This window comes from Mauremys mutica, chromosome 2 (genome assembly GCF_020497125.1).
Source record: "Mauremys mutica isolate MM-2020 ecotype Southern chromosome 2, ASM2049712v1, whole genome shotgun sequence".
Classification (NCBI taxonomy): Eukaryota; Metazoa; Chordata; order Testudines; family Geoemydidae; genus Mauremys; species Mauremys mutica.
This window is the reverse complement of record NC_059073.1, coordinates 131,058,883-131,080,336: the sequence shown is the minus strand read 5'-3', so window position 1 is coordinate 131,080,336 and position 21,454 is coordinate 131,058,883. Positions and strand designations below refer to the sequence as shown.

The window sequence follows — 21,454 nt, the reverse complement described above, 5'->3', positions numbered from 1 at the left end:
GGGCAGGGCACAAAGGGGCATGTGAGGTCAGTTGCTAAGATTTGACCTTGCAGATGTGCCGTCTGTCTGGCCAGCATATTTAAATTGTAGGTTCCTCCAGGCTGGAGCCATGTCTCCCTGTGCATTAGTGCCATGTGGTGCCTGATTGAGCCTGCTGGAATAAAAATGACAAACCACCCCTGCTCCAAAAGCAGGTGTCAAGACTCCTATGGAGCCAAGCCTAGGCTGGCATCTAGTGAGGCCCCAGGTAGAGACAGAGAGTGCACCCGCTGATGGCAGTGCACAGACTCTGGCACTGGCCCTGCCCTATTGGAGGATTCTGGGAAGGTGCAGCTGGCTCTCCCTGATCTGGCTGGCTCTACAGGCCATGGTGCCTCCTGCGCCTTGGGCAGACTCACCTCATGAGCCCCAGGAGGCTTCACTCCCTGGGCACAGAGACAGCTGTTGTGCCTGGTCCTTGTGTGGCATGCGCAAAATGTGAGCGAGGGGGGCTTCTCATGCTCCTGCAAAGACCTCCTGCCCCTGGGGCCTGGCCCAGTTGGGCCCCTCCCCCAAAGGATTCCCCCCACCTCCACCTAGCCCAGTCAGGCTCCTCCCCAAAGAGACCCACTCTGCAGCTGAGCCCAGGACCAGACTCAAACCCTTCCCCCCCAGAGTCCCCCCAGGGGGGCACAGACCCAGTCAGGCCCTTCAGTGTTAAATTAAGAGGAGAAATATCTCAAGGCCCAGCGTCCCCCTTGCATGCTGGTTTATCAGCGCTGAGGACAGAATATTGACCTCATACCCCTGCTGGATCGCAGCTGTAGGTATAGGGACTATGAGGCCATCTAGGCAGCCTGTCTCCCTCCCTGAGCCTCACCTGCTCTGGGGGCAGGGACCGTGTCCTTCCCTTGTGCGACGTGCCCGGCCTTGCATGCGAGAGCAGAGACACTGTCCCGACAGTGCAGCACTGGCTTCGTTCCTCCCTCCACGTTCTCTGTGATCCTAAGCGTTCCCCGACACAAGCACAAGCCCCTGTGGCGGAGGGGGCGCTCACTGTGGTAACCTGCTCACCTCGGGGCTCAGGATCCGTGGTCCCACGCAGCCACGAGACCTCCTTGCCAACCCCCTCCTGGCGCTGGCTAAGGTGGCCGGCCATTGCGCAGGAGAGAGGCTGGACATGGAGGTGTTCTGCGACTGTGGGCCCATTTCGCTGCTCCCTTTGCTCACGTGTCTGGGCCGAGCGCCTCTAGGCCGCGGCCGCTGGCTCCCTAGACACCTTGCAGCAGCAGTGGGCGCAGCCGGGGTTCTCTGCTCACTGTCCCCATCGGGGCCCCTGATCTCATGCCCGTCCCTCTTCTTCCTCTGTTGTCCCTTGAACTCGCTTGAGCTGTGGGTCCAGTAGCTCCTCCCGTTTAGCTGGGGGAGGGGCCCTGAGATGTGGGCGGGCTTGTGCCCCCCCACCCCGCCCCCAGATGTCAATGGGGCCTTGCTCAGTGTCAGAAAACATACTGTGAAGCTAAGAGGCTGCAAAGTGGCAGGCAACAGGTGACGGGCGACACTTTCTGTCCCACCTGCCCTGTTCTCCTGCGGCCAGACAGTCCTGCTCCCACGGGGAGTAGCTGGGCTTGGAAATGGGCCATCAGGTGTTCCCTCACACAAGCCCCGGAAGGAAAGCGAGGCTCAGCCCACGCTAGAGATGCCTGTATCCACCGGCGAAGCCACTGTGGCTTGGAACAGCCATTCTGCTGGGGAACCAGCCCCTCGCGGGCACAGTGGGCTGGAGCTCCAGGTGAGGAATTCGGCCGCGTGTTCACAGCTTAGCCCCTCTCAGGTAGAGCTGAGCAGGGTTTCAAGTATGCACACCTGCAGTGCTCTGGGGCCAACGGGCCCACGCACGCACCCCGCCCCTCCCAGCACTCTGAGTCCAACGGGCCCACGCACGCACCCCACCCCTCCCAGCGCTCTGAGTCCAACGGGCCATGCATGCCCCCTCCGCCTCCCCAACGCTCTGGGTACAACGGCCCATGCATGCCCCCTCCGCCTCCCCAACGCTCTGGGTACAAGGGCCCATGCATGCCCCCTCCGCCTCCCCAACGCTCTGGGTACAACGGCCCATGCATGCCCCCTCCGCCTCCCCAACGCTCTGGGTACAACGGCCCATGCATGCCCCCTCCGCCTCCCCAACGCTCTGGGTACAACGGCCCATGCATGCCCCCTCCGCCTCCCCAACGCTCTGGGTCCACACATGCGACCCTGCCCCGGTGCTCCGAGTCCCAACAGGCCTGCACACACCCCCACCCAGCGCTACAGGTCCAACGGGCCTGTGTATGTGCACGTCTCCACAATACTCCGGGTCCAACAGGCCCACGCACATGCCCCCCCAATGCTCCAGGTCCAGCAGGCCTGTGCACACACGTGCCTGCAGTGCTCCAGGTCCAACGGGCCCACACATGCATGTCCCCACAGCCCTCTGGGCCCACACACAGTCCCTCAGGGCTCCAGGTTCGACAAGCCCATGCATGTACCCCCACAGTGCTCTGGGTCCAACCGACCTGTGCTGTAGATCTTGGAGGCCAGTGATGCATTTGCTGTTGGCTCTTTTGGGTCACAGACACTGAAGTGTGTTTCTGGAACATCAGGTTTGCATTTTCACACCAAGACTCAAGTGTCTGTTGTTAGGTGTATCTCTCCATGTCACTGGACAGGGCATTTCCAGACTCTGATGTTGAGGGTTTATGAAATGCAACACCCCAGACACAAAGTAGTGGATAACTGAAATTGGGTTTCTTTTGTGCTCCGGCCTTCTGGTCTGGGAGAAGTGGGCCACAGGGGCTGCTGTATATGAGGGAAAAGAAACCTCCGCAGTCCTTACTTCAACAGCATGGCAAGGATTGAGGAGTGAAAGGGGGTAGGACTTGCAAAGTGTGCTTCCTAGGAGTTCTGTTTGTCAGTCAGCTCACCCTCCTCTGCCCTGCCCTGCCCCAGTGATTCCTCTGCTCAGAAGGTATTTAGACCGATGAAAAGCAGGGTGGAGCAAGAACTTAGGCAGTGGATGGCTCATAGCTTTTTGCTGCTTGCTGTGACACAGAGACCCCTTGGCAAAGGACCCCCTGTTCTTTACAAACAACTCTCACCTCATAAAGAATACCATGTAAGTATATCTACTGAAAGCTAATCACTTGTCAAGCTTGACAATCATTGTGAGATGTATGTACAGGTAATATCTCAGGAATAATGTATTTACACTGAGAGTACGCTACATGGATTTGGAAGTAAAAAGTAAAGATTAGTCAGCAGGAGGTCTCAATAATGGGACATTCAGGCAACGGGAGTTGTCACTCGGCCCTGTCAGGCCTGTGATGCAGAGCAGGGCACAGTTGTTTGGCCTGGGACACTACAAAAACTTTGAATGGGAAACCAACAGAGGCAACAACATACAGTCAAAACCACGTAAAGTAAAAAATAAACTGTACAACAGGACAGTTGTTTGTCTCATCTATAATCAAAACCAAAGACTGTTTTCAGGGTAACACTGTGGGGAATGATGCTGCGCCCAGTCACAGAGGAGACCCTGGGAAGAGCAGGGGAGCATTCATGAATGCTTGGATCCTAGTTAGTCTGAACCCAGCCAGCTCTTCAAGAGACTGAACTTGTGGTGAAAAAGATCTACTCCATTAGACAAGAAAAGTAACCATCAATAAGTGTCCACCCAGGTTTGCATGTTAGATTTTCTTTTGTATAATAACCATTTGCTTCCACCACTCTCACTCTTCTAGTCAGTCATTTTTCTTTCTTAAATAACCCCATTTTTGCTGTATCATAAGTGCTCACAAAGTGCTGTGGAGTTTACGGTAGAATTGGTAAGTTGGGGTACGCTGCACTTTTGGGTGCAGAGGATCTGGAAATGTTGTGAGCAGCAGTGCCAGGGGTTGGATACCACAGGCAGGGAGCTCAAGGATCAGGACGCACCTACTGTTAACCTACAAGGCATAAGAGGAGATTGTTTGAGTGGCCAAAGGGCTGGCAGTGTCTGGGAGTTGGCACCCAGCCACTACAAGAATGAATCTCTCTTGCTGGAGATAGGAGGTAACAGTTCTCACCATCCTGGGTACCCTGAGACCCATCACACCTGTTTCCTAGTGAGCAGAGATAAGAGCAGGCTAAAGTGCAGGCTGGAGGGAGGGGAATTTAGAGAAATGAGGCAAATGGGCTTCTCTCCCTGGCCCAAACACACAGTGTGTAAAAATAGCAACCTGTGGGTGGCAGTAGGAAATTGTTATTTTACAGGAACATTTTGGGCTCTAATTCAGAATAAAAAACTTTTAACGTTTCCCCCCCAAAATACAAAGTTTTAGGATTTGTATTGCAGTGGCACCTAGGGACCCTTATCAGAGGTCACCAGGATCTCAGTGTGCCAGGCCCGGGACAAAGACAAGACAATGGTGTAAGCAGCTCTACTCACTGCTGTAGCACTTCTGTGCCCTATGCTAAACCTCTCTCTAGCTACATCTTCTGTGGCCCAGCCCTTCATCCAGGTCTCCCTTTTTGTTCAGTCCCCTTTTGGAGTAACGATTCCAGCTAAGTATCAAAGGGGTAGCCGTGTTAGCTAATGCTCCAAAACGTCTGTTAGTCTATAAGGTGCCACAAGACTCTTTGCTGATTCCAACTAAAGAATCCACACCAACGTCCAAACAGATCCTTCTGCCCCTGGGGAGCTACATGGAAATTCCCTGCTCTTCATCACTACTCCCAGGGACTGTAGCATTCCTTCTTTGCTCCTTCTGCTCAGCACTGCCTCTATCCCAGAGCCTCCCACAGGAGCCTAACCTACTCCCTGTGGTTCTCTCCAGCCTGCCTCAGCACCGGCCCTTCTCAGAGAACAGAAACTCACCTTGTCCTACCCTCCTGGGTCTCCCCCTCACAGAGTTCTCGCCCCTCTCTATGTAGTTCTTTCTGACCCTTTCACAGCTGGGATCTGTAACTGTAACTGAGTGCAAATCAGGATCAACAGGGTTTAGCTGCAGGGTCACAGGCAAGGCTGAGCGCATCTCCCCTTAAAGAGCCAGCCAGCCTGGGATGGATGGCCTCGAATAGATACAGTCAGACAAGGGAGTACAAAGAAACACAGACAAAAATGAGAAAGCCCAACGTGTGCTGCCACATACACTGATCTCTTCTGTGGACAAGAGCTCCTCTATTGGGAGAGGAGGAGGAAATTGTGCTTTGTGTGTTCAAGGTGCTGTGCAAATATTTAATTATTTTTTCAACTTGTGAGAGGGAAGCTGTAGCCTTAGCCCTGCCCTACCCGGGAGGGAGCTAGCTCATCCAATTAAATTGCTAGGGTGCCCTGTGTCAGGGCAAGAGGCTTTTACAGTCTAGAGCTCAATTTCAAGCTGTTATTTTTAGCCTAAATTATTCTGGCTGACATGTTCTGAAGATAAAAGATGCTGCAGGCCAAACCTTAGCTGCTGTAGGCTTAGCCGGCCTCGATCTGTCTGCATTGCCCAATTACTGCAGTGGCAGGACCTTGGTGAGGAGCTCTCTCCCTGAGTTAGGAACCTAATTAAGATGGTTCTATTCTTTTTAGCCTTTCCATAATTATCTCACTGATGAGATTTGAGAGCTGTCAGCCCCCTTTAAAATCATTCTTCCTTTCTATTAGCCTCTTTCAGAGCCACACTATTGATATCCTGGGTGGAAGTTCATACATTGCTGCAGGGTTGCACTGCAGCTCCTCCCTGCATATTGAAAGAGTTGGGTGGTGATGGTTTTGGTCCATGTATCAACGTGATTGAGAGAAAACCTGCTGACATCAAAGACCACTCACAGATTGCACGTTTTAAACACTCAGCAATACATAGACTGCAGTGGCAGCTGATGAGGCCAATGCTGCAAGATACTTACAGTCTTTTACTTTATTGCTGTCCAGTTTCAGCTCCAGTGCAGCTCTGGGTCCTGTGTGCAGTTCTGAAAAGCCTCCTTGATCTTCCTCTCACTGAAAGGTTTGATAATAGTTTGTACAATAAGTTTCTATGATAGAATCATAGAAATGTGGGATTGGAAGGTACCTCAGTAGGTCATCTAGGCCAGTCCCCTGCACTGAGGCAGGACTAAGTGTTATCTAGACCATCCCTGACAGGTGTTTGTCTAACCTGCTCTTAAAAAATCCCCAATGATGGAAATTCCACAGCATCCCTACAACACAGCAATTTGTTCCAGTGCTTAGCCACCCTGACAGTTAGGAAGTTTTTCCTAACGTCTCACCTAAATCTCCCTAGCTGCAATTTAAGCCCATTGCTTCTTGTCCTGTCCTCAGAGATTAGAGATCAATTAATTACTCTCCTCTCTGTAACAATCTTTTACGTACTTGAAGACTTATGTTCTCCCCTTAGTCTTCTCTCCTTCAAACTAAACAAACCCCGTTTTTTCAATCTTTCCACATAGGTCGTTTTCTAGACCTTTAATAATGTTTGTTGCTCTCCTGTTGACATTCTCCAATTTGTCCACATCTTTCCTGAAGTATGGTGCCCAGAACTGGACACAATACTCCAGCTGAGGCCTCATCAGTGCTGTGTCGAGTGGAAGAATTATTTCTCATGTCTTGCTTACAACATTCCTGCTAATACATCCCAGAATGATGTTCGCTCTTTTTGCAGCAGGTTTATATTGTTGATTCATATTTAGTTTGTGATTCACTAGACCCTCACATCCTTTGATGCAGTACGCCTTCCTAGACAGTCATTTCCCATTTTGTATTTGTGCAGCTGATTATTCCTTCCCAAGTGTAGTATTTTGCATTTGTCCTTATTGAATTTCCTCCTGTTTATTTCAGACCAGTTCTCCAGTTTAAGATAATTTTGAATTCTAATCCTGTCCTCCAAAGGCTTGCAACCCCTCCCAGTTTGATATTGTCCACACACTTTATAGGTGTAATCTCTATGCCATTATCCAAATAACGTATGAAGATATTGAATAAAATTGGACCCAGGCCAGATCCTTGTGGGACCCATTCACTATGCCCTTCCAGCTTGACTGTGAACCATTGGTAACTACTCTATGAATATGGTTTTCCAACCTACTTTATAGTAGGTTCATCTAGGGTATATTTCCCTAGTTTGCTTATGAGGTCCTGTTAGACTAGATAATACTTAGGCCTGCCATGAGTGCAGGGGACTGGACTAGATGATCTCTCTCGAGGTTCCTTCCAGTCCTACGATATGATAGGATTCCATTAAGACAATATCAAAAGCCTTGGGAAGCCTCCAGTCCTTGCTCCCAGGATCACCCACTCCCATGCCCCTGAATGTGGTAATCATCAAGTTAACAAGAAGCAGCCCCCTCAACTGAGGGTCCATTATAACAACAGATTGACAGAGCCAGAAGGGTACCCAGAAATCACCTACTACAAGACAGGCCCAACAAAGAAAGTAACAGAATGTCACTAGCCGTCACCTACAGCCCCCAACTAAAACCTCTCCAGCACATCATCAAGGATCTACAACCTATCCTGAAGGACGATCCCTCACTCTCACAGACCTTGGGAGACAGGCCAGTCCTTGCTTACAGACAGGCCCCCAACCTGAAGCAAATACTCACCAGCAACTACATACCATACAACAAAAACACCAACCCAGGAACCAAACCCTGGTGCCAACTCTGTTCGCATATCTATTCAAGGGGCACCATCATAGGACCTAACCACATCAGCCACACCATCAGGGGCTCGTTCACCTGCACATCTACCAATGCGATATATGCCATCATGTGCCGGCAATGCCCCTCTGCCATGTACATTGGCCAAACTGGACAGTCTCTATGCAAAAGAATAAATGGACACAAATCTGACATCAGGAATCATAACATTAAAAAAACAGTAGAAGAACACTTTGGTCTCCCTGGTCACTCAATAACAGACCTAAAAGTGGCAATTCTTCAACAAAAAAACTTCAAAAACAGACTCCAACATGAAACTGCAGAACTGAAATTAATTTGCAAACTGGATACCATCAAATTAGGCCTAAATAAAGACTGGGAGTGGATGGGTCATTACGAAACCTAATTTCCATCATACTAATTTCCCCCTACTGTTACTCACACCTTCTTGTCAACTGTTTGAAATGGGCCACTCATTACCACTACAAAAGTGATTTTTCCTCCCTTGGGATCCTACTGAATTGTCTTAATTGAATTGTCTCATTAGACTGACTTCATACTTGGTAAGGCAACTCCCCTCTTTTCATGTATTTATACCTGCTCCTGTATTTTCCACTCCATGCATCTGATGAAGTAGGCTGTAGCCAGTGGTGAGCTGCAGCCGGTTCGCACCGGTTCACGAGAACCGGTTATTAAATTTAGAAGCCCCTTTAGAACCGGTTGTTCCTGGAGGAACAACTAGTTCCAAAAGGGCTTTTAAATTTAACTAAAGCTCTAGCAGCTCCCTACCCCTCCCCCCCGGCCCCAGCTCACCTCACTCCGCCTCCTCTTCTGAAGTTCCTCCGGCTTCTCCTCCCCCTCCCCAGCTTCCCGCGAATCAGCTGTTCGCGCGGGAAGCCTGGGAGGGCTGAGAAGGAAGCAGCAGCTTCCACAAGGTGAGCTGGGGCCGGGGATGCCAGCGGGAGAAGGGCTCCAGGCGACGCGACGCCACGCCCGGTGAGGTCGCGTCTGGACTCTGGGGCCGGGCGGCGCAGCTCCTGCCCCCCGGGTCCAGCTGCGACCTCGCCGGGCGGCGCAGCTCGGCTCCTGCCCGGCCCCCGGATCCGGCCCCGACTTCGGCCGGGCGGGGCAGCACGGCTCGGCTCCTGCCCCGGCCCCCAGGTCCAGCCGGGCGGCGCGGCTCGGCTCCTGCCCGGCCCCCGGATCCGGCCCCGACTTCGGCCGGGCGGGGCGGGGCGGCTCCTGCCCCAGCCCCCGGTCTGGCCGCGATCTCGGCCGGGCGGTGCGGCTCGGCTCCTGCCCCTGCCCCGGGTCCGGCCCGGCGGCGCGGCTCGGCTCCTGCCCCGACCCCAGGTCCCAGCCGGGCCCCCACCTCCAGGCAGCACGGTAAGGGAGCAGGGAGGGCGTGTTGGATAGAGGGCAGAGGAGTTGGGGGGGGGTGGATTAGTGTCGGAGCGGTCAGAGGGCAGGGAACAGGGGGATTGAATGGGGGCAAGGGTCCCGGGGGGGCAGTCAGAAAGGAGCAGGGGTTGGATGGGGCAGTGGGGGGCAGTTAGGGGTAAGGATTCCAGGGACAGTCAGGGGACAGAGAGAAGGGGTGGTTGGATGGGGTAAGGGTCCCCGGGTGTCATCAGGAATGAGAGAAGGGGTTGGATGGGGTGGCAAGGGGCAGTCGGGGGACAGGGAAGGGGGGTGGATAGGGCATGGGTCCCGGGCGGGGGGCTGTCAAGGAACATGGGGGGGTTGGATGGGGCAGGAGTCCCTGGGGGGGGCATGACCCCTCATGGGGTGAGGAGGAGGGAACCGGTTGTTAATATTTTGGCAGCTCATCACTGGCTGTAGCCCATAAAAGCTTATGCCCAAATAAATGTGTTAGTCTCTAAGGTGCCACAAGGACTCCTCATTGTTTTTATTATAACAACTGACACTGCTGTTTATAGAAAGAAGCCACTGCAGCCTATTGGAGCAAAGAATGCCCTTTTAAAACATTTCGAAGTAGGAGTTATTGTTATTAGCTCATTAACTCTGGAAATACAAATTTCTATAATCCAATACAAAGATATCTATAAACACTTATTTTTGTATTGGGGGGCCACAAAGCTGGAGGGGAAGTTGTTACAAACTATTATGTCAAATACAGAGATTTGCTTTTCTTTTTAGAATTGATTGAACCACCTGGAGAACTGGGAAAATACAGAAGCAGCTGAATTTAAATTCACCATTAGCAGTGACTCTACTCATTCCTGACCTGTTTCTGATTAAGTACTGAACGGATCTCATAAAATGAGGTGAGAGGTGTTATGTACCAGTGCATGTAGTAATACACCTAGACACAAGGAAAGTAGGGAAGGACTTGGAATGTCTTTACGCTTATTGTTTTTTGTTACAAACTTGTTACTTAAAAGTAACTGCACATCTGACTTGCAAAAAGTGATGACTTTACAAAGGAGATGCCAATCTTGGCGATTTTAATTTAAAATACCCACAGCAATTGGACCATGTTTTGGCCTAATCACTCATCATATTTAATTATTGAAGGAAAAGCCATTGAGAGTCACTGGAGGGCAGATAAGTGTCCTCAATGGATAATTATTTTATTTTTAGATTTTACATTGTACCTTTAAAATGAATGATGGCTTTGAAAATTGTTAAATAAAAGAGCTCCCAGGCAGAGTTATTTGCAAACAACCGTTCAACCCAAAGCACATTTTAATGGTCAAATTATAAACCCTATGAATTCACATGATGCTTGGTAAACAGTGCAAAAACATGCAACCAAATAAACAAACATTTTTTAAAACAGTCTTGTGTGCTTCTCTCAAAAGGTCCTGAACCAGTTTTGTTTAAAAAATGGGGCTGAGACAAAGACCAAGAAGTTTTCTATAAGGAATATTTTTTGAGAAAGTGATGAAAGACAGAAAAGATTGCTTTATTATATAATGGCTTTTTCAACCTGAATGCTTGCATTGATACAGGGACACTAAATATATAGCTGTATAGGCGCACACACAGTATCAGTAGAAATCCTGACAGCCATTAGCGGTTACATTACTGGAGCACCTTGATAAGTACAAGCAGTTACTGAAAGCTGCAATGAGAACCTTTAACTCAGGTTACCCTATTTCTCTCAAACAGTCGGAAAAAAATTGGACAAATCTGTGTCCTGTAAGATTAATTTTTAATCTATGTCTTTATTAATTTGTATTTTACAATCATTGTAACAAGTTTAAGGAGACAATCTGTGACTTCAGAGGCTAGCAACAATGCCTCACCCTATGTAATTCAGTGTTTGTTCTTATCAGATTTTCGCAGATACTGGAAAGTTTTATTTGAACAGTTTGAATAAAACTCACAAAATCACTTTACTGACCCTCCAAGTCCTTTTTGTTAATGTTCCACAAATATTCACAGAAGGTTTGTTTTGTTTTGTTTTGGGTTGTGGAAAAATCATTCAAATACTTCTGCAAATGTGTCTGTGGAAAGGTTGGGGGTGGAAGTGTCTGAACTTTCAGATTTCCCTACTTCCTATTTATGAAAAATTGGCATCCAATTAGGGCACAGAATCCATAAATCATGCCATACGTGACCAATCACACAAGTAATTAATAGCAGAGCACTGCAGTACTGTAAATAGCAACAACTCATCAGAAATCTGTTCACATAGGATGTTCCAACAATTTGGAGTAATGAAAAAAAAGTTTGTGGATAAAATTAACAAACATAAAAAGAGGCCTAAATTAATAAAATTATTATCTACAAAATTTGCACCTGGGTGAAATTTTCATTATAATCACAAAGACAGTTATTGATACTTTGCCTCCATCTAGAGCAGGGGTCTCAAACTCAGTTTATCTTAGGGCCAGTGCCAGTCCTCAAATCCTCCCAGCGGGCCAATAATGTCACTCATGCTACCCATAACCCGCCCCCACCTGCCTAAGTCTCTGGGAGGGAGTTGGGTGGTGGAGGAGGTCTGGGGTAGGGGATTGTGGTGCAGGCTCTGGGAGGGAGTTTGGATGCAGAAGGGGTGAGAGGTTGGGCTCTGGGAGGGAGTTTGGGTTGGGGAGGGGGTCTGGGGTGCAGGCTCTGGGAGGGAGTTTGGGTGCTGGGTACAGGCTCTGGACTGGGGCAGAAGGTGGGGGTGCAGAAGGGGGTGGGGTTGCAGGCTTTGGGAGGGAGGAAGGGGAGGGATGCAGGCTCTTGGAGGGAGTTTGGGGGTGGGAGGGGATGTGGGTGAAGAGGAAGGGGATGCAGGCTCTGGGAGGGAGTTTGGGGGCTCGGGGTGTGTGGGGAGGGGGTTGGGGCTCTGGGAGGTGGGGGCAGGAGTTTGGGGGTGGGAAGGGATATGTGGGGAAGGGATGGGGGTGCAGTCTCTGGGAGGGGGTTGGAGGGTGAGGTGCTTGCCTGGGGACCTCCATGCGCTTCTGCCCCCAAGCACCACCCCCGCAGCTTCCCATTGGACGCAGGGGCCCTCAGGGTGGGGGCAGCACGCGGAGGCACAGCCCTGCCCTGGGGCCGCAGGGAGGGGCCGGCAGCCACATTTAGTGAGCAAGCAGGAAGCCACTCAGCTCTGCTGCACTGCCAGTGGTGGGTGGGACCCCGGGCCATTTTAAATCACCTGGGGGATGCGTGGGGGAGGGGAGCGCCTGGGGGGTGGCAGGCAGGGCCAAGGGAGAGACCCGGCCCCAAAATTGCTGGAGCCCCATAGGCCACATTGGGGAGGCTACCAGGCTGCAGCTAGCCCCTGAGCTGGGCGTTTGAGACCCCTGATATAGTGCTTTAAAAGCTCCTTAGGTCTGCAGGATGCTCATGCCCAGAGCTCTTCTTATATGGCCACCAAATCTAGTAATAGGCAAGCAGGGACAGACACTTGTTGAAGGCTCAGCACTCTTGGACTGATCTAATTCTGTCTTAATGTGTTAGGGTCTTTGTGCACAGCACATGTACAGTGCCAGTGATTGCTTGGACAGGATTTCTGGTTTTCATATTCAAATTATTGTCTGTTTTTAATCACCAAAGGAAACTTGGAACTTCATGAAAAGCTTGGATCACAGGAACTTCATGAAAAGCTTGGATCACAGGTATTAAATTATTTCTCTCTATACTGAGACTATTTTTCTTTTTTCCTCTTTTCTTTAAGCACAAACACCTCAAGATAATTTTACCATTGAAAACTGATTCTTGACCTCATTTTTAAACCCATTATATGCAAGCTTATTTGCATCCTCAACAAAATCTGCTTGTTCTTACAAAACCCCAGCAAAGCTCTGAGTTTAAAATCAACAGTACCCAGGGAGCTGAGAGGGGAGAGTCAGTCAAGAACCAGGGACTATTAATTGAATGTTGCAGTTACGAGCCAGCTCAGGCCAGAAACTAGGTTCCTACTGATAAAAATTAGTGTAACTTGTTAACTTTTAGTAATGGTCTGAAAATCCCAGAGCCACCATTATAGTGGAGGTACCTTCCCCATCTTTCCAGAGTTTACCAAGGTCTCACGGCAGTGCTGACCAGAGACAGAAAGCATTTCCCAAGCTGTAAAAAGGTCTAAACACAAAGTACAAAAACTGGCAAAGTGTCAGTCAGGAGGTCGTTCTCTCCAGATAACCTTCCTAAAGAGGGAGCACTAGGTCCGATCTGCACAAGAGTCATAGTAAATACACTTGTAAAAACACGGTCAAGTGGCAGGAGTATGGTCTTGTGGCTAAGACACCGTAGGGTGATCAGAGAGCTAGTGTGAAAAATTGGGACAGGGTGATAGGCGCCTATATATGATAAAGCCCCATATATTAGGGCTGTCCCTATAAAATCAGAACATCTGGTCACTCTAAGGCACTGGGCTGAGACTCAGCTGATTTGGGTTCAGCTCTTGGCTCTGTTTCAGATGCCCTGTGTATAATCTCTGTGCTTCAACTCCCACTTCTGCAAAATGGGGGATAAACAAAGCAGGGAAGTGTTACCCCCATTTTGCAGAAGTGCTCAGATACTCTGCTGATGGGGGCTATGGAAGCAGAGATAGGTATGTCTGGTTTATAATTAGTTCATATATGTGGACAGAAAAAAACATTATTATAGGGTTAAAACATGGTTTCCACTATCGGTTTTTCTGTTCACACGGGCAACAGAAAACATGTAACTCAGAGGGGCCACACCCATATTTTCAAACTTTGTGTAATCATTGCTATTTTGTAGCTGAGACATACCAATACCAGACAGCGTACAATGCCAGGGAACCAACAGACATTTTTTTTTGAGTTTTTTGAGTTTTGATCTCAATTTTATCACCTGTACTGAATCAAGTGATTGTGGCTGCCAACAAATATTTCTCCAAATAAAATGAAGTTGCCTATTGTTCTGGTTTTTGCTTTTTTAGGATGCAAATGCCTGTGCAGATAGGCAGCTGGGATGAACTCCTCTCATACATCCAAACTAGGGTGACCAGACATCCTGATTTTATAGGGACAGTCCCGATATTCAGAGCTCTGTCTTATATAGGCACCGATTACTCCCCACCCCTCTCCTGATTTTTCATGCTTGCTGTCTGGTCACCCTACTCCAAATCATCCCTTCGGGCAGGAAGAAAGAAGCTGACGATTTAGTCAAATGATTTTCTAGAGCAGGGCCTTACACTCTTGAGAGAAAGGTTCAGTTTTCTTTGGTGTGCAGCTTCTACTCAGAGGAGGTAACATTATGGGTGTGAAAGCTATTTAGTACCCCCCCTTATTAATAGTTTTGCAAACGGCCAGTAGGTGGAGGCAGAAGCCTCCAAAAGGCCTCACGTACACAGTACCTTGAACTTTGTAACTAATCTCCGCTTCAAGCCAATCTTTCTTAAACAAATAACGGTGTTATGGGGCTTGACACCCACCAATAAAGTGTTAACACGGCATGGTCTTTGTCTAAAAGTGTATAAAAAGCTTGTAAAACTTGTGTGCAGTAAAGTCTCCTGTATTCATTACAAAGCTCTCCTTTCTTCTGCAAAATAAAGCATTTTTTCCTTATCCCTGTCAGGCTGTTATTGGCTCTCAGCTAGGCAGACCCGATATTTCGGTAACATGGGCAGAGATTGTTCTTGGATTTAGGTGCACAATCTCCCTAAGGTACTGTACCTCTTCGAATCAACATACAAGAGGGAATTAAATCTACAGACCCCTGGCAACAGTTACAGGATTAAATTCTCAAATGCTCTGGAGGAAGAAAAATTGCACATGCACAACAGACATCCAAAATGGCTCAACATAATTTATTTTTTTATGTTAAAATGTACAGAGTTCTTTTGAAAGTACTTGCTAGAAAGGGAAAAAAAAGTGATATTACATACAAGGAGAGGAAGGGAGGCCAGCCGGCCAGGAGCGCATGACATGGAGAATTACAAAGGCATCTAGGCCCCCCTTCCCCTTAGCTTACAAGTCACCATGAACAAAGTACAAAGAGGTTACAAAACAGGAAAAGCAAATATAAACAGACAGGAATAGACTTAGCTTCATTTGTACATGCGGCTTTTAGAGGCATCTGGAGCTCTATTCACACACTCTAGAGATCTCTTTAAAGAGAATTTTTATCTTTCTTAAAATAGTTTTTAATATTCTACAACAAAGATAAAAAATTTTAAAGATGGAATGAAATGAAAAAGCTCTTATTTTAAAAGGCATCAAAGTCACTAACAGTGATTTTTTTAAATTTCTTTTAGAAGATTACCCAAGTTATCTTGCTAAAAATACATTTTTTTTTAAACAGAAGTGAAAAAATGGTAGGTACCAATATTACTTGTGTTGGATAATTTCTTTTTATAATATAGAAAAGAACTTTTTTTTTCTACAATAGTTCTACAGTCACAAAGGCTTGTGGAAAAGGGAGCTGCCCAATTGATTAAAAAAACATACAAAAACCAAACCAAACATAACAGCAAACAAACTAAATTCACAGCCCTCATTTCAACAGTTTCTCCTCCTGTCTTTATCCCTCTCTCTCCCTGCTCCCCCGCCCTCCCTCCCGCAACCACGAAGCAATGACACAGCTGAAGATCTAGGAAGGAGAGGGCAGCACAGTGCGCTTTCTACATGGATGAGTTAAAACCGGAATAGTATATACAGAGAAACGGGATTCTACACAGCCTCGCACATGCTCAAAACAAAGAAATAAGGAGTGGAAGTCCTTGGAATTCTGCCTTTTTATATTTGGCAGTTATTGAAGAAAGGTCCGTTTTAGTGCATCTGAAGAAACCTCAAATCTTCATTTGGATTTTTTTTGTTTTGTTTACAACTAATTGTTTTTATTATTGTCTGTATCTCTACAGAATATACAATAAAAGAGAGAGTTTTACACTAAAGGGTAAATAATGGCCCTTCTTTGTATATTTGCTGGCATGCCAACAGGTGCAGTCACTCTATCCTGCTGACTAGGTCCCACTGCTGTTGCTGACTGTCCCACTCCCATTTCCTTCCTTGAGAGGAGCTGAAATTCCCTTCACTTCCCACACACAGACTCAAAGGTGATGAATTTCTTAGGCAATGATCTCAAAAGAAACTGGGAAAGCAGGAATGTGCCTGTTTTAACACCATGACTCCACTGGAAGAAGGACACACCCAGCAGTTTCCCCCCACATGCAGAGGAATGGAATAGTGACAAAGACTCTGTAGGTTTCTTGTCAAGTCACTTAAACGTACGCTTCATCTTCCAAGATTATGTGAGTAAAGGAACATAGAGGCAGATCACTGGCAATGGCTGCTCTTGAGCTCAGTCAGACTCCAAGGCTCAGAACCAAGACCCTTAGCATTTCAAAGCAGATACTAAAAACGAGTTTGGGATCTCAGAGTTATGGCTGATTTGCAGGTTGTCAAAGCAAGACCCTGTAGCCATTTTCTTCTCTTTCTGATGCACAATAACCATCTCTTATCCTTCTAGTGGTTGCGTTAGGGTTCCATACAGTTCCCCTTTGAGATGCTAATGCTAGTTCAAACTGACAGTGTGTGTGTGCTGGAGAACATTTTAAAGTGACATTATACTTTGAGAATGAAACATACAGACTGTATTTCAATTAATTAATCTATGAAGACATCAGCGTGAGAAGAATTTATGTTTACATATAATTCCAAATTGTATTGAGGGGTGAGAGGGTCAGAAAGGGTTAAGAGGAGAAATTTTCCTGCCTCATTGGAATAGAGTTAGTTTGTCCTCCATGTCCTGTTCTGAGTCTCCCATAAGTGCCTCCTGCTGGACTTAAGTAGGAAATGCAAGGTGGGGACTAGAGGGATGGGTTTTGTTGCTCTTTGAGATGTCTGACATTTTAACGACTGCAGCATTGGGAGCTGCACACAGAGGGACATACGGGAGGAAGAGGAAGGGGTGGGGAACATACACTTGAAAGTAAAATTTAAAAAGATGATTCACTGTTAAAGATATTCTGTCTGTGTGGTCAGCAAAGTAAGGCTCTTTTTAAATTATGAAAAGATTTTTGTGCACGTTTTCCCCCTAAAACCATTTTAAAACGACTTCAGCTGTAAAATGTTTCAGGATTCTGAAGGAAACAAAAACCCAAAATGAACAAACGAATAAAGAATAAAGACCAGGCTTCCTAAAAAATAAAATAAACCAAAGAAAAACCCTCTAAATCTACAGCAATATTTTTAACTGGAAAAAGGTCCATTTTCTCTGGTTCGTCAGTATAAAAGGTTCCTTTATTTATATATATTTAAGTTTTTAGGTTGCAAGTTCATCTCGCTCATCTTCTCATGTACGGTCCGTTGAGCGACTGCTTGGGCACCCCAGCAGCATTCATGTAACTGTGATGGGAGGGGCCAGTATACATCATGTTTCCATGAGGGTTTGGCTGCATAGGCTGCTGGGTATAGGCCTGGCTCCCCATCATTCCCATCTGCATCTGCATAGGATACTGTGCTGTCTGGTTCATGTACGCAGGATTACTATGGTAACTGCTGTTCATCATGGGCTGTGTCATTCTGTAGCTGTTCATGGCATTCAGGGTGTTCATATTCATGGAATTGACATTGTAGGGGGGAGTTGGCATCAAGTTAACCCCCATGTTCATACCTCGCTGAACAGCTAGTGCACGAGGGCCAGCCTGCATGGCAACTGCCGGTGGGCTGCGGCCATAGAGCTGCTGCTGGTGTGCAGTTGCAGAGGGCAGTGGTGCTGATTTAGAACGAATGGAAATATGCCCCTTAACGGGCATTTGCCCCTGCAACCTTTGTGTGTGGGGGATACCAATGTTGGTAGCAGACATGTTACACTGAAGCAGAGGTGATGTGAGGTTCATGGTGGTGGATGCCAAGTTTGGTGGGGGTGTCATGGTGGCTTGTGCTTGCGGTGTCCCAGCTAATGGATGAGATGGAGCTAGCTGAGCCAATCCTGTGTTGGACAGAGAAACACTGGTTGCATAGGACGTCACAGCAGGAGAATGGCTATAAGGCATGGCATGAGGGTCCATAATGGTGTTTGTCAGCTGCTGCAACTTGGCTAAACTGAATGTGGCTGATGGCTGAGAGTAGCTCCCAGCACCAAAATCTCCTGGAATCCTCTCATAGATACTTATGTTGCCCGTGCCTCCTGATTCAGGTATTTCCATGATCATAGGTGCTGGGGTGAAACTATTATTCATGCTACACTGAGACAGTGGAGGTTGCTGCTGGGGTGGAGGTGGGGGTTGAGGCTGTTGTGACTGAGGCTGCTGCTGTTGCTGCTGCTGCGGCTGTGTTGCTGGTTGCTGGTTGCTTGGAGGCCTTTCTACCACACAGCTCTGAGGGGACTTAATGTTGCAGTTTGCAGCAGGCTGGACAGTGCTCTGTTGCATCATGCTGCAGCTGTTGCCAATGTTTGCCATTTGCTGAGTGACAACACAACTGTTCTGAGTTAGGCTACTAGAGGAGGACAATCCCCCATAAGAGCAGCTGCTCTGGGAAGAGTTATTTCCACAAATGCTGCCTCCCATAGTGGAGTCATAACTGCTGGGGTTTTCGTAGTTCTCCGTGGTGCTCTCAATGCTGCCAAGGTCACTGAAGCCACTATCCACCACCTGCTGAGAGTGGTCTGATACAGAAGGCACATCCATCATGGGGCTGGTCTCCATGTTCTGCATAGAAGGTGCGGACAGGGATCCTTGTTCAGGGCTTATCTGGGTGTAACCACTCTCCAGAGCAGGCACGTTGGGACTGCTGACAGAACGCACAGATTGGCTAGGATGGGACTGAACAGAGGATATTGGACTGTTGTGTTCTGAGGCATGGCAATCTTCAACCATTGATATTTGAGGGTCCTCATCAGCTTGAGTGTAACTCTGCAGAGTCTGACAAGCTGCAAGAGTTTCCTCACAGTCCTGGTATGCTACATCATGTTCATTACTTTCCTCCTGCGTCAAGGACTGGACTGCTTGAACAGTTTCTAGATCTAGTTCACTATGAGGAATCTCTTCCTCTTCTTTTAATTCAATTAACCTTTCTTTAGTATTTTGCTCTTCTTCATGATCGTCTTCAGAGCCAGGGACATGTTCTGAGCCCACTGATGTCTCATGGGAAGCCTGCTCTTCCTCAGAATCTGCCTCTGCTTCATTTTTGCCCTTTACTTCTTCTCTACTGCTCTGTATACTTGTTTCTAAAAAAGACTCCTGAACATCAGGCTCCTCCTTTACTTCTTCTCTAATTGGCAGTTCATCCAATTCTTTCTTCTTTGCAGATTCCAGATGACCATCATCTTCATCATCTGCATCATGGTCTTCATTTTGGTTTATAACTACTGCAACCTCATCCTCTTCTTCCTCGTGGTCATGCTCAGGTTCTTCTAATTCTTGCTGTTCTTCTTCTGATTGCCTTTGCTCTTCTAATACCCGTGGCTTCTCCTCTACTTCTTCCTCTACCTCAGGCTCCTTAACATCTACTGCTGGACTGCTGCTGCTGTCCATAGGAGAAACTGCTCTCACTTCACTGCTGGTTGTATCTTCCTCTTCTCCCTCTCCCACCTCCTCTGTTTCCATTTGCACATCTTCCTCCTTCTTTTCCTCAGCGAGGGGCTGCTCTTCTTTCTTCTCAAGAGGCTCGTCTTTCTCCTGCATTTTGGGTTTACGCCCTGGTTTTGAATTAGTTACCATGGCATCAACTCCCTCATCCTGAGCAGATACTGGCACCTTTTCCCGGTTCAGTTTAAACCCTGGTTTTCTACCAGGTCTTTTCTTCCAGTGGATTGGTTTGCGACTTTTGCCTTTTGGCCATCCCTTTTTCTTTTTCATGGGTGTGGAAGTATCTGGCTCAAATGGAGAAACCTTTGCTTCACATTTTCTGAGCACAGATACTGGTTTCAAGGTAGGGGTGCCTGGAAACACAAAACAAAAATATCGCTTAAACTTTTCATAATTACTTGAATGTTTCCTTCTCCCTGCCTTCAAAGGAATCCTCCGCCCATTTCAAAGTCCCAAGCATTCCACCCCATTTATTAATTCAATGTTTATGAACAATAAAACGGAACAGATAATTTTTAACCCTTTCCCTCATTGCAATATTTGCTCATTAATAACACATGAAATGTACTGCATTTGCAAAGAACATATTTTTACAGTTTTGAGCCTTTAATATATAATCCAAATTCAGTGACATACTATACGTTGGAAGAACTAGAAAGGACCACCATAACTTTGCAAGTACAATTAATGTAATGTGTTTTTAATAGGAAAATATTCCACTTAAGCAAGATACTTCCCACACCTATGAACATACACTGCACATGTGTTTACATTTGGTTCTGTTATTCAGAAGAGATCTAAGATCCAGAACTATTTCCCTTTCCAGTCATTGCTGAAATTGATTAAAAATCAAAGTAATTATATAGATCCAGTAGAACACCAGAGTTACGAATTCACCAGTCAACCACACGCCTCATTTGGAACCAGAAGTCAGCAATCAGGCAGCAGAGACAAAAAAAGCAAATACTATACCGTACAGTACTGTGTTAAACATAAAGTACTAAAAAAAATAAAGGGAAAATCTAAAAAAAAAAGATTTGACAAGGTAAGGAAATTGTTTCTGTGCTTGTTTTATTTAAATTAAGATGGTTAAAAAAAGCAGCATTTTTCTTCTGCAAAATAAAATGTAAAAGCTGTATTAAGTCAATGTTCAGTTGTAAACTTTTGAAAAAACAACCATAACATTTTTTCTGAGTTACAAACAACCTCCATTCCCAAGGTGTTCATAACTCTGAGATTCTACTGTAATTTAATTTGGCAGCTGAAGAACACTTAGTTTCTGCATAAATAATAAAAGGAAGCCACATTTTTCTCTCTTTTGTCTATTTTTTGATGGATCAATTTTCACATTTAAGCTACTTTCCAAATGTTATTATAGATTCATAGATATAAGGCCAGAAAGGACCATTGTGATCATCTAGTCTGACCACTGGTATAGCACAGGCCCTAGGACTTCCTTGAATTAATTCCTGTTTGAACTAGAGCATTTCTCTTACAAAAATATCCAATCCTGATTTAAAGTTTTGAGTGATGAAGAATCCAACACAGCCCTTGATAAATTGTTCCAACAGTTACAAATTTGCACCTTATTTCTAGTTTGAATGTATCAAGCTTCAACTTCCAGCTCCTGGATCGCATTATACCTTTCTCTGCTAGACTGAAGAGCCCTCTATTTCTGCTCCCCATGTTGGTACTTATAAATTGTGATCAAGTCGCTCTTAACCTTCTCTTTATTAACTTAAACAGACTAAGCTCCTTGAGTCTCACTATGAGGCATGTTTTCCAATCCTTTAATAATTCTTGTCTAATCGATCACCGTATTTGAGGTCAGGAAGGAATTTTTCCCCGGGTCAGATT

At 46.8% G+C, this 21,454-nt stretch overlaps 1 protein-coding gene across 1 annotated transcript in view; it reads right to left on the bottom strand.

The window, feature by feature from the left end:
• Positions 1-16,021: 16,021 nt before the first annotated feature.
• KAT6A (lysine acetyltransferase 6A) overlaps positions 16,022-21,454 on the bottom strand; it is a 76,744-nt gene continuing 71,311 nt past the window's right edge. The window contains exon 18 of the mRNA XM_045005004.1: positions 16,022-19,950. Coding sequence (XP_044860939.1) covers positions 17,351-19,950 — 2,600 coding nt within the window. The 3' untranslated portion in view covers positions 16,022-17,350. The remainder of the gene's footprint in view (positions 19,951-21,454) is intronic.